This window comes from Saccostrea echinata, unplaced genomic scaffold (assembly GCF_033153115.1).
Source record: "Saccostrea echinata isolate AGI-Se365-2 ecotype Australia unplaced genomic scaffold, CSIRO_AGI_Sech_v1 ptg000044l, whole genome shotgun sequence".
In the NCBI taxonomy this organism is placed as follows: Eukaryota; Metazoa; Mollusca; class Bivalvia; order Ostreida; family Ostreidae; genus Saccostrea; species Saccostrea echinata.
In genome coordinates, this window is record NW_026889793.1 from 2895435 (window position 1) to 2911652 (window position 16218).

The 16218-nt window shown below is 35.0% G+C and overlaps 1 protein-coding gene across 1 annotated transcript; it reads left to right on the forward strand.

The window, feature by feature from the left end:
- The first annotated feature begins 7293 nt into the window (after window positions 1-7293).
- LOC133201462 (zinc finger protein 624-like) lies at window positions 7294-15297 on the forward strand. Its single transcript, XM_061337264.1, has 3 exons — window positions 7294-8290; window positions 11508-11580; window positions 15159-15297. The coding sequence occupies exons 1-3, from the start codon at window positions 7294-7296 to the stop codon at window positions 15295-15297; spliced, it is 1209 nt and encodes a 402-aa protein (XP_061193248.1).
- The last annotated feature ends 921 nt before the right edge of the window (window positions 15298-16218 follow it).

The window sequence follows — 16218 nt, forward strand, 5'->3', positions numbered from 1 at the left end:
GAAAGTACTTCTCACAAGAAATACACATGTGAAATATGAAAGCCTAAGCACCAACCGTTCAAAGATATGGCCAAGGTTAAAGTTTTTCAAAAGTAGGTCAAACTCCAAGGTCAAAGGGTCAAAGTCGGTATCCAAGGGAAGGATTTGTCTCAAGGATTACATATGTGAAGTTTGAAAGCCCTAGCACCAACTGCTCAAAAGTAATGGCCAAGGTTAAAGTTTTCCAAAAGAAGATCAAACTCCAAGGTCATGATCAATGGGCTATAAATGTTGGTATCTAAAGGAAGGTCTTGTCATAAGTAATACACATGTGAATTATGAAAGCCCTACCACCAACTGTTCAAAAGTTAGGGCCAAGATTAAAGTCTTAAAAAAGTAGGTCAAACTCCAAGGTCAAAGGGTCAAAGTTATTGGTATCCAAAAGAAGGTTTACACATGTGAAGTATGCAAGCCCTAGCACCAATCTTCAAAAGTAGGTCAAACTCCTAGGTCAAGGTCAAAGGTCAGAGTTGTTGGTATCCAAAGGAAAGTCTTGTCACAAAGATTACACCTTTGAAGTATGAAAGCACTAGCACCAACTGTTCAAAGTTATGATCAAGGTTAAAGCTGGGTAAAATTTTGTAAAACTGGGTCAACCTCCAAGGTCAAAAGATCAAATAAGATAAAAGAAAGGTCCTGTCAGAAGGAATACCCGTGTGGAATATGAAAGCTATAGATCCAATCAATCAGAAATTATGAGCAATGTTATCGCTAAAGTTTTTGTTGACAAACAGAAAGGCAGACAGACGGACATGGCAAAAACTATATATACTCCCGAATCTTCGATACGGGGCATATTAAGCTTGATTGATTGTATGTTTTTTACGTCCCGTTCGAAAATGTTTCACTCATATAGAGACATCACCGTATACCGGTGAAGGGCTTCAAATTTAGACCTTTACTCGGCACTCAGGGCCATTGAGCAGTGAGGGTTCTTTATCGTCTCAACGCCTACCGTGACACGGGGCCTCGGCTTTTAAGATCTCATCCGAAGGACCCGCAACTTTCTCTTCAAAGTGCCAAGCAATTGGCGAAGGAACAGTCACTACCTATTTTTTTTTTATCGAATTAGGTCAGTTGCGGCCGTGATTCGAACACACAACCTTCCGATCACGGAGCGAGCGCTCTACCGACTGATCTACTGTGACCCCCCCCCCCCCAAAAAAAAAAAAAAATCCGCTAATTTCTGTAGGGATGTATGTATAAGGTTGAAATTGTATATGCAGGTATATTAAGTACATGTCAAGTTTGACAAGCAAATTTAAAAATGCCGGGGGGGGGGGGGGGATTCGTGGCATTGAGACACATCTAGTTTTCTTATATGTACATACATTCATACATACATGAATAAACATCCCAACAAAATAAGTGTACTCATTAAAATTGGATAGACACGTTTTTCTGACCCCGTATCAAAGATTCGGGGGTATATAGTTTTTGACCTGTCCGCCCGTCTGTCTAGCTGTCTGTCTGTTTCTCCTCAAAAACTTTAACCTTGCCCATAACTTTTAATCGTTTGGATCTATGGCTTTCATATTTCACATGTGTATTCCTTGTGACAAGACCTTTCTTTGGGTACCACCATATTTGACTTTTTTACCCTAACCTTGTAGTTTGACCCAGATTTGCAAAATTTTACCAAACTTTATCCTTTGCCATAACTTTTGAACAGTTGGTGCTAGGGCTTTCATTCTTCACAGGTGTAATCTTTGTGACAAGACCTTCCTTTGGATACCAACAACTCTGACCTTTGACCTTGGAGTTTGACCTACTTTTGAAGAAATTTAACCTTGGCCATAACTTTTGAACGGTTAGTGTTAGGGCTTTCATATTTCACATGTGTATCCTTGTGACATGACCTTACTATGGATTTCAACAACTTTGACCTTGAATTTGGAGTTTGACCTACTTTTGGAAAACTTTAACCTTGACCATAACTTTTGAACGGTCGGTGCTAGGACTTTCATACTTCACATGTGTGATCCTTGTGACAAGACCTTTCTTTGGAAACCAACAACTTTGACCCTTTGACCTTGACCTTGGAATTTGACTACTTTTGGAAAACTTTAATCTTGGCCATAACTTTTTAACGATTGGTGCATCTGATTTTATATTTCACCTGTGTATTTCTTGGGAGATGGCCTTTCCTTGGGCACCATTAATTTTTGACCTTGACCTTAATTTTTGACATACTTTAACCTTTTCAGTTTTCCATATCTATTCAATGGCTGCTGCTAGGGCATTCATATTTCACAGATTTATTCCCCGAGACAAGACCTTACTTTGGGTACCAACATATTTGCTTTGCATTTGAGAAAGTTTAACCTTTCCTATAAGTTGCTATACGAGAGCATCAGTGTTTCACAAACACGTCTTGTTTCTTTCAGTGTCTGAGATGCATTGACTGCACAATGAGAAAACTATACTAGTGAACAAAGGCACGGTGGAGTTGGTGTAAAAAAAAGTAGTATAGTAGGGTCAGTGGGTAAAATAGGGTTAACGTTGGACGGGTTACCGGAAATATACACACATTTGACTTTTGTAGCCTTTAGTTAGCGCCCTTTTCATTAAGAGGTCACTGTCAAAATAACTGTGTGTCTTTCAAAGTGATGGTAAAGTTGTGGTAATTGGTTGAATACCACTTAATCCTTTATAAATGAGTGAGAAATTCTGTAAGAGACATTAAACAAACATTAAACTAGTAGCACATCACCTACATGTATATCGTGTATCATGATGTGCACGAGATAGGTGCATGTATATTACAGACACATAAGCTTGTCTCTTGATTCTGGATTACTCTAAACGGGAGGAAAGTTGGCCTGCATGACCGTCTTACTTTTTATATTTATTTTCGCAACCTGTCTGCTTTTCGGCAACTACTCGCACTGCTTTTCTCACTCTCTACCATCGGCTCATACATTCATCTCTGTCGTTGGCTCGCATATCACGAAAAATAGTGCGTTTATTTTATTTTATTATAAAATAAATACCTACGCTAATGTTTGTCCTTTACGGTCGATATATTCTAAATACAACTATTAGTTGAATTTGAAATGATCCTTGAAATACCATGTTTTTACTTGATTTCAAAAATCTTGACGCGAGCCCATTGCAGAGGTGTCTGAGAGAGTTACGAACAACTCTGCACGGTAGATTGTGCTTTTCTGGGATTACTTTTTAGCTCGCCTGAGCCGAAGTCAGTTGTCTGTCGTCATCACTGTTGCTGTCGTAATTGACAATCAAAAAAAATCACCTTATTACCTATCTAACTCATGGAATTTACCAGTGCTCGATCTTACAACAACAAAAAGTGTGCAGGAGGAGGGGGACCAGCATTTAAAGGAAAATTTACTGTAGAAAAAATTCTGTACTCGGAAGAAGTGGGGAGGGGGGCTATAAGTGTAATTTTTCCATCACAGAACATTGTTTGGGTCCAGATGACCTGCCAGGACCGAGGTGTGAGAGAGGCCCGAAGGAAGCAATTTCAGTGGGGGGTGGGTGGGGGGTAGTAGGCATGTTTTCTATAGTATTCTATATATTGGCAAAATTATTGGGGCACCCCCCCCCCGTTCTTACGGCAATGTGAAATGTGACGGTCAAGGTGTCGTTGGGAAGAGACTTACTAGTATATACCACCATAAATTTGTAAATGAAGCATATAAAATGGTGCAAAATCAGATAATTATGTAGCTGATCCACCTATATTTTTTTTATTTATTAAAAAAAATGTCTTGCTACATGTATATCATGTACATGTTCTAGATAGCTGACATTGTTCAATCACAATATATATAAATACCTACAAATTTTTGGTTCTGTAATCTGTACAATTACAGCTAGGTAGCACAGTGGTAAAATAAAGATCTTGTATAATTATCTATATATGAATAATGTTAGGTAACAAAGTAGCTTATAGTACGTCATATAAAAGTAAAAATATCCCTAAGAAAAAACATGAAGATACAACAGTGTTTGATTAACTTTGAAACATACTCAATTTTTGAAAGGTAAAAAAAATAAGATCGAAATTACCAATTAAATTTAAATTTGTTGGGAGTATGCAATCAAAAACAAAATCTAGACAAAAGTTTAACAGTTTAAAAGTTTAACAGCTGTACATAAAAGTTAAGCCATTTGATAATTTTAAAGAAATTTAAAATTTTAGGGGACTCCAGAAAGTTCATGTCTGTTATATGATCTATGTGTATATTTTTAAAGGCTAGTTGCATTTAGATAGTAAATAAATTTACAATAAATACATAAAGAAACTGTAAAATATTTTTTATCAGCTGGAAAAGGTTAAAAAGAGAACTGTTTTTGACTGTAATCAGGATTTTTGCCCAAAGTTGGTGTTGTCATGTGAGTTTAGTTTGGCTGTAAGAACAAGGTAACCACTGGACCCATGACTGCTTTACTTCAAAGGAAATTTTCAGATATGGTGAATATTTTATTCATCACTTTCAATATTAACATATATATCTGTTAAAATATTCTCTAAATGTATTGCTTTGTTCATTTCCATAATTTCTAAGTCATTTGTTTGTTTGGTGCTGAACTTATGAAGGTAGAAACCTTTGAAAAGCATCATGCCACTGATTTAGGTATACCTCATCTATTTGCACGTGCCCAAAACAGAATGTCATATACATTTGGAGAAAAAATATCTATTCGTCAGTATTTGATTAAAATTTTGGTAATATTTGGATAAATTATAGGAGCCTTTAAAGCAAAACTGCACTAATGCCCTATATATTCAGTTGTACTCGTTAGGAAAATTTTGTAATTGAATGCTTATTACCACCGAAATAGGTTCCTCGAGGGTATATATTTTTTCCTTTTGTTAATATATTTTGCTTTCTTTTTTTCTGCTCATTTCTTGTAGTTGTGCCTTATTGACCTCATACATTTTTGTCATTTTCTATGTGTTGGAGAGGACAATCTTGTGTCCAATCCCATTGATTGTATCAATAAACAAGAGGCCCATGGGCCACAGCGCTCACCTGAGTAACTTTGGCCTTGCTGTTTTTCACCTGATTTCCCCCCCCCCCCCGTAGTACTTATTGTGGCCCAGCCCTATCCCCAGGGGTCATGAATTGAACAATTGGAATCTACACTACCCCAGCATGCTTCCAAGTAAGTTTCAGCTTATCTGGCCCAGTGGTTCTTGAGAAGAAGATTTTTAAAGATTTTTCCTATACATTTCAATGTAAAACTTGGATTCCCTATTGTGTCCCCGCCCTACCCCCGGGGGTCATGATTTGAACAATTTAGAATCTACACTACCCCAGGATGCTTCCACATAAGTTTCAGCTTTTCTGGCCCAGTGGTTCTAGAGAAGAAGAGATTTAAAGATTTTTCCTATATATTTCAATGTAAAACTTGGATTCCCTATTATGGCCCCGCCCTACCCCCGGGGGTTATGATTTGAATAATTTAGAATCTACACTACCCCAGCATGCTTCCACATAAGTTTCAGCTTTTCAGGCCCAGTGGTTCTTGAGAAGAAGATTTTTAAAGATTTTTCCTATATATTTCAATGTAAAACTTGGATTCCCTATTGTGGCCCTGCCCTACCCCCGGGGGTCATGATTTGAATAATTTAGAATCTACACTTCCCCAGCATGCTTCCAAGTAAGTTTCAGCTTTTCTGGTCCAGTGGTTCTTGAGAAGAAGATTTTTACTACATATTTCAATGTAAAACTTGGATTCCCTATTGTGGCCCCGCCCTACCCCCGGGGGTCACGATTTGAATAATTTAGAATCTACACTTCCCCAGCATGCTTCCAAGTAAGTTTCAGCTTTTCTGGTCCAGTGGTTCTTGAGAAGAAGATTTTTAAAGATTTTTACTACATATTTCAATGTAAAACTTGGATTCCCTATTGTGGCCCCGCCTACCCCCGGAGCTAGGTCATGATTTGAACAATTTAGAATCTACACTACCCCAGCATGCCTCCACATAAGTTTCATCTTTTCTGGCCCAGTGGTTCTTGAGAAGATGATTTTTTAATGACCCCATCCAATTTTTGTCTTTTCTTGATTATCTCCCCTTTGAAAGGGACTTGGCCCTTCATTTTAACAATTTAAACTCCCCTTCGATCACCCAAGGTTGCTTTGTACCAAGTTTTGGTTAAAATTGGCCCAGTGGTTCTTGAGAAGAAGTCGAAAATGTGAAAAGTTTACAGACAGACGGACGGACGGACGACGGACAACGGGTGATCAGAAAAGCTCACTTGAGCTTTCAGCTCAGGTGAGCTAAATACGTTTAAATCAAAACAGAAGACAACAAGGGGACGTTTCCTAATTTTACACCGTCCCTGTTTTGTTTACTTCCTGTAGATTTCATGTGGCAAACTTAGCCTATGTTTATAAATGTTAGACCAGCTCAACTTATGCAAAAAGAACTTATTGAATATCTTGTACCACCAGTTTAAAGGTAAATTATGTTTTAAAAAAATTGCGGTTTTTCTCCATTGACGATTAAGTAACATGTTAAAGTTCATATTGTTGAGACTCTTACTTCACTCGAAGGGGGGGGGGGGGATACTTCACTCAGTATTGGTGAAAACTTATATCTCTTTTCTATTTTACATTCTTATATTCAGCATTCTGGTAGATTTAATTGATTGTTCTTATATTTAAAATGCTTATAGACAATAATTTAGCAGTATATACATGTATCTATGTTGTGAGTTGATTTATTCTGTACAAACTGTTGGAAATTACCGCCAGGGACATACATGTATATACTATAGTATATAGGTCCCTGTTACCACATTGTGGTATTATATGAAGGGAGAGGGTGAATTAAGTTTTTAGAACTTGTACCCAATCCCGTTGTATATATTTATCGTAATGAAATATGTTCAAATCAAATCAATAAATCATTTTGGAAAGGATGGAGGGGGTCACAAATTTCTTTTGGATAACAGGTTTGCCTTGAAACTTTTAAGTGATTTCGCCCCAAGTATACCTGTATTCGACTCCACATTACAGTATTTAGTATATACATGTAGACCTAATTAGAGATATCAAGTTTTTGCACTTGTGGAGTTGGGCATTTTTTTACAAGGCCAAATAAATAAGTATAAGCTGTACATCTGTACATGGCATATATAATATGTAGGTATTATAATTTTGTTTTCTTTTTTAGAAAAGAAATCCAACCATGCACAGTGTATGACTGAATAGTATAATTGGAATAGTTTTATCCTAACCATATATATATTTTTAAAAAATCAGCACAGAGCAGATATGTATATGATGAAGAGTTTCAAACTTATATATGATCAGGAAGAACCAGTTCCTTTGAAGACAGACAGAGATATAACTTCAAATACAACATATAGTGATTCCGATACAATTTCTGCCGAAGAAAACTCAACAACTAATTTAGATACATCACATAGTGACTCCGATACAATTTCTGCAGAAGAAAACTCAACAACTAACTTAGAGACTGACAAAGATCTTTCTTCAGATACATCTGATATAATTTCTGCAGGAGAAAACTCGGACGATGACTTCAGTGCTGATGAATTTGAATGTGAACTGTGTTATGGAGTATTTAACAGTGAATATCAGTTAAATTTACATATGGAAACTCATTCAGAGTATGTTCCCTCAGACGGTAGTGGTTCTGATGCTGAATTTGATCGACCAAATAAAAGGTACAAAAAATCTGGGAGAAATGATAAAAATAACAAAAAGACCAAAAAAGTACGGCCTAAAAGAGAAAAGTGCAAAAAATGTGATAAATATTATGCCAATCTTGATAAACACATTGAGAAAGTACATTTAGCTGTCAAGTGTACAAAATGTGACAAGATATTTGATGACGGACTGAAAATGAAAGCGCATATATTACGTGTACATTCAAACAGAGCAAGATTTCCCTGTGAAGTGTGCAAGAAATCTTACTCGACGAAATCCTTTTTAAGAATTCACAAAGAAAGTAAGCATGAAAAGCGTGTTTTTATGTGTGAAGAATGCGGAGGAGTTTTTACCAGTAAAGAAAACTTAAATGTGCACAAGCGAAAGCATTCAGAAAAGAACACTAGTCATCGTGACATATATCAAATAGTTTGTGATGTTTGTGGGAAGACGGTTAAATCTCATAACAGATGGAGACATATGCGAACCCACTCAAAGACGAAGGCCTTAAAATGTGCAGTCTGTGGTCGAGGTTTTAACGAAAAGGAACAGCTTGACAAGCATTCTCGAACTCACACAGGGGAAAAACCATATAAATGTAAGACATGTCCGAAAGCATTCAACCATAACGTCTCCCTGAAGGCTCACATGAAAAAGTGTCATTAAATGAGAGATGTGCCAGAACACATTCAAGGACAAAGAGTGCCCAACAACTTCATTTGAAATAGTGTTATTTATAGCAGTACAAATATGGTGAAATATGAGACCAAAATCAATCAACCACATTATGTTTTTTAATAATGCTAAACGCTCACATGAACATGTTGAAAATGTGTCATTTTTTGAATACAAATGTGAAATATTTCTGCCCCAAAGCTTTCAACCACAGAGTGTTCTTAATGGATAATCTAGAAATGTATCCTCTGAGGCTCTGTAGTTTTATAGATACATGTAGTTATTCACTTTTTAGTATTTTCATCCAATATTTACAGTAACTACTTAAGACATAGGATATGGAACAAAAATAATGACAATTTAATGATTATGAGAAGAGAATACTTTTTTTTTTACGGTAAATAAGGGGAATTACCTTGATACTGTTCCAGCTTGAAACAATAACTATTTTTATTTGGAGGGGGGTTGGGGTTGGGGGGCAACTGTTGTTTTCATTGGGCAATATTTTGTGCAGCATAGTAAAGTATACATACATATATTATATTTACTGTAATTCTGGTTTCATATTAGCCTAAGATTTTTTTTTAATTATTCAGAATATTACATTGTCATCTATGTTTGTCATCTACAAGAGTTATCTTTCTTGAAAATATTTATTTAAAAGTTATCTACAAGAGTTATCTTTCTTTAAAATATAAATTAAGGGGAAAAATCATTGTCGCAAACCACTGCCAAAATTTTCAATTTTTGTCCCATTCTGAAGAGAGCTATATGTGGACTCTGGACCTTGGCTTGAGATGACGGGGAAAAATATACTACCAGTAATAACATTGAAATCAGAATATGGAAAATTGTATATATCTCCCATTCTGATGAATGATGTATTACAGTAGCATTTTTAGAATTGATTATTTAGAGAAAGAAATATCCTAATTTAATTTAACAGTTCAAAAAATACTGGGTGCAAATGCTTTAGGTAAAAAGTGTTTGTTACTATCAAAAATGAAGTCAAAAGAAAATAGAAGTCAAGGTTTGTACTTTGTAAGTGGATTTGAATTAAGGACATACGCAACGTAGTTTAAACTTTGTTGTATCATGGCTGTGGTGTTTTTCCTTTGAAGTAAAGTGTACAATAACTGGAGATACACCGATGGGCGGAGCCAGCAAAAACTGTGCCGTGTAAATAAATTATTGAACACCAAGGCGATTTCAACATTTTAAATTACATGTATATTGAAGAATTACAAAATTAAATGGGATTTGTTATATACAAAGACAAATTTCTGCCAATGAAATAAAGTATATAAATTACATAAATAAATTACAGTGCATATGTATCCCAAAATACGAAATGTTTTTTACGGAACTCTGCAAATATTCGATCCACCGCATCGAGAAACCAAGTTCTTGACATGAATTCCACAAATAAATATCTTAAAATATCACACCTATTGTAATAGAGCCTTTTAGCAGGATATACCATCTTTGCTGTATTCTTTGCTCAACTAATAAAGTTCAGCTGCACTGCGTCCTTAGATGAAGAGATGTTAACACAGCGTTTTGTTCATGCCACAGCTCTCGAGTATGTCAAATGAAACGGGTATCTTTTTTTTCTTGATTTTCGATTAACACCAGAATTTTCCACCTTGATATCCAAAGGTTTTCGAAAGAATTTCATTAACAACCCGTTTTCATATTAAGTTGGAGAGATGCAATCCGACGTCCTTTCTCATGAACACACACATAAAATGTGCGAATTAAAAAATACTGGCAGGAAGGAGAGATTATCCGTGCGATCGGCTGACAAAAACTAAATTTTTTATTGGTGTAATTAAAAAATCATGCTTGAAAATTTGGGACATAACAATTATTGACGTTTTGATTGGCCATGATACAAGAAAGTTATTGAATATTTATTATGGTGTATCCTGATTTATTTGGACGAAGGGGCGGAGACTCGTGCTTCGCACTCGTCACCGCCCTTCGTCCAAATAAATCAGGATACACCATAATAAATATACAATAACTATTACTTGTCTTTTTCCCTGGAGTTGAAGAGTTCCACTACTTAAAGGAATTGTGTGGTACATTTCTATGTCTATATATGCTCTTGTACACTTCTTCTAAAACAAGTTTGGATAAACAAAACATCTAGATTATATGTTCAGTAATTTTTTTGTGTATTTTTCTTTAAATAATACAAGAATTTTCATCAATTGATATCTTTTCAAAACCCCTGGTAATGCATGCTGATTTTTTGTTGACGAACAGCTGATGGCACTATAATCTTAAATTAAGAATATCTTGAAAAATTATCAGTAGATAAGGTATACGTTGCGCGTATGTCCTTAATTGACATGGTGGTCCTCATTACCTATAAACTCTTGACCAATTAAAAATCTTCATACAAGAATCACAAGGGAAGGGAAGACAAAACTTATGAAAAGGCCTCTTTATAATTAATATGTTGCAGATCTAGATTTCAATTATCTAAATCTTGAAACCCTCCCGCAACCCCCCCCCCCCCCCAATGGGATTTCATTAGGGCTACAGTAGAAAGTCTAAGTTTTATTAAATTATGCTTGGAAAATAATTGAAAACCTTTTTTCAAGAACACATTGCAATATAAAAGGGAGTAACACATGATATGTCTATTCCTTTTTGTCTTGCAAATATGACCCCCCCCCCCCCACTTTCCTGATATTTCTGGAGCCATATTGATGACCCAAATGAAAGATTCATTATATTGTAGTAGTTTACATAGATGTAGAACTGTAGCGTTATGGTTTTATGTTTTAGTCTTTGACCATAACGCTACAGATCCCGTAATGCAAATATTGTGCAATTTACGGCGCAAGGTTTTCTGCGCACTTTGGGGGATATATACATATTTCGCCACTTTTCAGCATTGTAAAATATGAAAGCCGTAGCAACAGCCATTCAGAAAACATTACCAAGGCTACTAAGTACACTGTAATAGTTTTTCAAAAGTCGGCCATATTCAAAGTCATAACAGCAAAAATATATAGGTAAAGGAAAAGGTGTTGTCACAAGAAAAACATATGTAAATAATGAAAGCCCTAACTTTAACCGTTCAAAAGTTATAAGCAAGGTTAAAGTTTTTTTTATTCAAAAACAAGTCGACGGTCAAGGTCATGAGAATTCAGATCAGACTTTTGATAGTTTGGTACCAAAGAAAGGTCCTCTCACAAGAAATGCACATGTGATATATGGAATCCCTATAGAATCCATCATAAAAAGTTATGGCTAAGTTTCAAAGGTTTTAAAAAGTTTTAACTCAAAGGTCAAGGTAAAAAATGTCGGTACTCGAAGAAATGTCTGGTTTATGAAATAATACATATGAAATATAAAAACCCTAACACTAACCGTTCAAAAGATATAGCCAAAGTTAAAGTTGGTAAAATTATGAAAAGTAGGTCAATCTTCAATTATGTTGTAATTGGTACCAAAAGAATAACAATAATAGTTCAAAAGCCCCTTACCTCTGTGTCCGTCCACCTGTCTGTATGCACTCTGTCACACTTTGTCTTCCGCATTTTTTTCTCTATCCGCTTGCAGATTATCGGGGTGATTTTTGATATGCAAGTCAATCTTAATGTATTGAGTTACTTACAAATTAAGTTTTAATACATTTTAGTCTATTTTCGTTCCCATTTATTATTTGTGCAGAATGCTTGTTTTGTATGGAATTTTTCATTTAACAGAAAGGATGGTTGCCCCCTCCCCATTTTTTGTTGTAGTACATGTATATATGCAGTCTAACCCTAGGCCTCCCACATTAATCGTGTTATTCATTGAACCCAATATTATTAGAATGAAATTGAAATCTGTTCCTCTTCCGTCCCTCCCGTAATTTGAGAATTTTGGTCTTACGAAACTGTTTATATTTTCTTTTCTTTTTTTTAAATTAATGTTACTTATATGTGCATACCTGTTGAGTTTCCGAGGATTGGAATAACATGGCCGTAGGAACCGGGGGGGGGGGCGTGCCCCCCCCCCCCCCCAATAATTTTGCCGATATATAGATTACTATAGAAAACATAGATACTATATGTTTGTGCCCCCTCAATCAAAACGCCTGATGCCCCCCCCCTTTTTTTTTTTGCTTGTCAAGAATTTTTGGTAGTTGATAGTGCCCCCTCAAACTGAAAATGTATGGCTGTGCCCCCCCCCCCCAAACTGAAATTGCTTCCTAAGGGCCTGAATAACGTGTGTCTTCAATTGAAAGAAAGAGCATTGATGTATATACTTCCTGCAACTGAATATTTTTAGGGGAGGAGTGTATGTATGTAGGAATCAGTCTTAATTGGACCTATCTATCTGTTTATATTTTTCATATTTTTTTTAAATGGGGGAATATTTAGAGGCACATACGTGGCAAAATGTTGGATAATGGATATTACAATGGATATTACAAGAAGTTGCGTCAAAACGGCGTCATGAACTGAATGAGGGTTAAATGTCAAGGTCACAGATTCTCAAGATGTAAAATTCGTCTTTGTTAAAATAGAGAAAATTTTTAATAGGCTTGTACTGGACACAAATGTTGCCAAGGTGGTGCGTCAGGATCCTAAACCAAGGCCTAAAGGACAAGCTAGGGTAATGTATATTAATTATACGTGTATCAGGGTGGGGAGTGTAAAATTATTCAGGGCTACTAATATATAGGGCAGGTTCCTTTATTGAATTTTAGTATATCTCGATGTACGTGATTGCAAGAGAAAAAGAGAATGAAAGACGACAAGATAATCCAAAAAAAAAAAAAAAAAAAAAAAAAAAAATCTCGTAAGAAAAAGAAAAAGTCAACAATTCTGATTGGGATGTTTCAGTACTTTCACTTGGACGTAAATTTTAAGCGTTTTAATGACGCTATTCTGACGTTACAAAATAGGCCCCAATACTGTGCGCGACGTCAGGTCGATCTTGGAAATCTGAAAATGTCAATGCTTAAAAGAACTGAAAGTGTTCAGATGAAAAAAAATATAACAAGAAAAAAAATCATAGATTCACAAGATCGTCATTGAATGATTATAGCTGGTTACCAAAAAAATCTAATATATTCATACATCATAAGCTAAAGCAAATGAACTTACTTTATAAAAATCAATGTTGATTAAATGAATTATAAATACATGTATATTATGTATTATTAATTTGACGTCTAAATTTTCCTTGTATGAAGAAAAACAAAAACAAATAAAAAAAAATGATGAAAATGTCGGTCCATGTATTACTATAACATGTATAAATTAAATCGTTTTTGGTCTTACAGATTACAAATATTTATCTGGTTTCCCATTATTGTCTTTAATGGTCCCTATATTCTTTTAAAGGTACTTTTGTGGTACTTTGGGGATTTTCGATACACCGGTTTCCTATACAAATAAATACAAATATTTTATTGGCACAAACACAATTACAGTAATTGGTAAAGGCCCATATAGAACACATTAATAAGTATAATAATACAGTAGAACACAACTAGAATACAAACAATTGGTGTAGCAAATAATGTATTCATCAGATACTAAGTGATTCATAACAATGTAGTTACTCATCTATATTTACCGAGCCCCAATGTCTATTTCCGGTGTAAACATTGTATACAGTGTAACAGTAAACTTCAACTTAACATTGTATACTTTGACTGACTGAATGAGAAGAGCATAGCCAACATATAGTGAAATTTAATGAATATTTTGGTAAGGAACAAACTCCATTGACTGTACTACATGTACTTTTATATGAGCATGCTGAGGTAGTTTAGTTTAGATTCTTACAAGTTTTGCACCACTTTTGGCGGAATATGACCAGGGACCTATATACGTTAGTATATAGGTCCCTGATATGACATAGAATAAGAGGAATCATTTTATTTTTATGATAAATAAACAAAGCTTCAGACAAACAAAAATCCTAATGAAACTTTCAAAGCAAAAAAACTCCAAACTAAACAATAAAGGTGCAAAGTAGTCGGAAAAGGGGGGGTTGTTGTCATCAAATATTATATTACAGGGGTAATTGGAGTGTAAAAAATATTTTATACATAATTTAATTTTGTTTTCCTCAGTAGTTACATATAAAGTAATAATGCACTGCGCATTACAAGTATTGAAATAATCAAATAGTCATCTCATGTGCATATCTAGAGTGGTAAGTTTTAGGGTCCAGTGCTTCCTTTGGGAGTTCTGATTTGTTTAATTATGTAAAGTAGCACAAAAATTACCTTGATTCCCCTCTCCCAATGCCCCTCCACCCACCCACCCTAACAATATAGGTTTTTCAGGTTTCGCAGATATGCAATAGAAGCATTATTCGGGAAATTCAAATGTTATTTATCAAATGTAACATTGATAAATCATGAAACATTTCTATTATTACCCATTGTATAGATGTCAATGAATCTTACTAGGCTCACTTTTTTATGACTTCATCACTTGACGTCTATAAATAGAAAAATATGCCCTAACAAAAAAGTGAAAAGTTCAACACTTCCCCGGGGATAATACATTTTGATCTGTTTGTAAAAATAATTATTTTAAAAACATCATCAATGAAAAGTGCTGCTAGAATCTTACTCTCCCATCACAGAAATAATTATTTCACACTTTCCCATGAAACCTTACCAAAATTTTTACACAATTTGTACATAAGATCGAGGAATTTTCATCAATTCATGTTAAGTACACGATTCTAGAAGCACTTTCCAAGTACAGTACTATGGAATACAAGCTTTCGATATCAACAAAAAAAAATAAGATTCAAAGTATCTGGCATATTCTTTTGAATGTTGTTGTTAAAAACAACAGAAAAAAGACTGATTGGAATTTCAAAAAACTGTCTGTCTTTATTACCGGTATAAGAAAAAACGATGAAAATAAATCAGCATACCTGATTCTTAAATACTAATTCTCTATGAATCACAAGTGGTATTCACTGTGACTGTATTCTTTTAAATTACAACTCCCATTTCATTTTATTATTTGTTTGCATAAATTCTCGTCTTGTTTCATTTGATCAAAAGCCATAACGTCATGGGTTAGGTTTGTTTGTTTCTTGTTTAACGTCCCTCTCGAGAATTTTTTACTCATATGGAGATGCGATTAGGTATTTAAACCTCGATCTTGACAAATACTTCATTATTTATACAAAAATGTCACGATTTAGCTTATACAGGATTGTCCCTTAGAAAGCAGGGGACACTGAAGAAGTAGAAGGGGGTCTCAGGTTCCTCTTCTAACAGGGATTTGATTGGGAATATCAGATTAACCGGGGCATTACGTCATTAAAGGTGGGGAAATTCCCCGACCCCAGGTCTTACAGACAACCCTGTTATATAATGTTTTGCTTGTCTTAATTTATATATAGAACTTGAAACAAATCTTGAAATATAAATACATAGGAAATTGTTATTGCTAAAGTTCACATCATATAGCCTACTATGACCATGATGATGTCATATTGTGTAAGCAAGTCAGAATCTTTGTGTAACCTTTATATACCTGCGTTGGGACATGCATTTTTACATTGATTCTGGGGAGAGGGATACTCGTTGTAATTTGGAGTAGGATACATGTATCTTGATATGTTGATATTATTATACTATTGGTTAAAAAATTATTACAGAAACAAATGCCAGAGCTGCTTATCTCATTGTAAAGGAGACATATCATGTCACTCCTAACTGTATGATACATGTATGCAATCAAGATCCAAGATTGTACAACTCATGATTCCAGTGTGGGGCCAAATAATAGGGTTAATTTCTTTACAGGAATATGCAGAAAAATTGCAGTCTTAAATGTTTTTTTTTTTTTATAAACTATAGGG

Coding starts and splice junctions, on each gene's coding strand:
- LOC133201462 (XM_061337264.1), top strand. CDS start 7,294: ATGTATATGATGAAGAGTTTCAAACTTATATATGATCAGGAAGAACCA. Junction 8,291..11,507: donor AGGGGAAAAACCATATAAAT/GTAAGACATGTC, acceptor TTCAAAAACAAG/TCGACGGTCAAGGTCATGAG. Junction 11,581..15,158: donor AAGAAAGGTCCTCTCACAAG/AAATGCACATGT, acceptor GATTCAAAGTAT/CTGGCATATTCTTTTGAATG.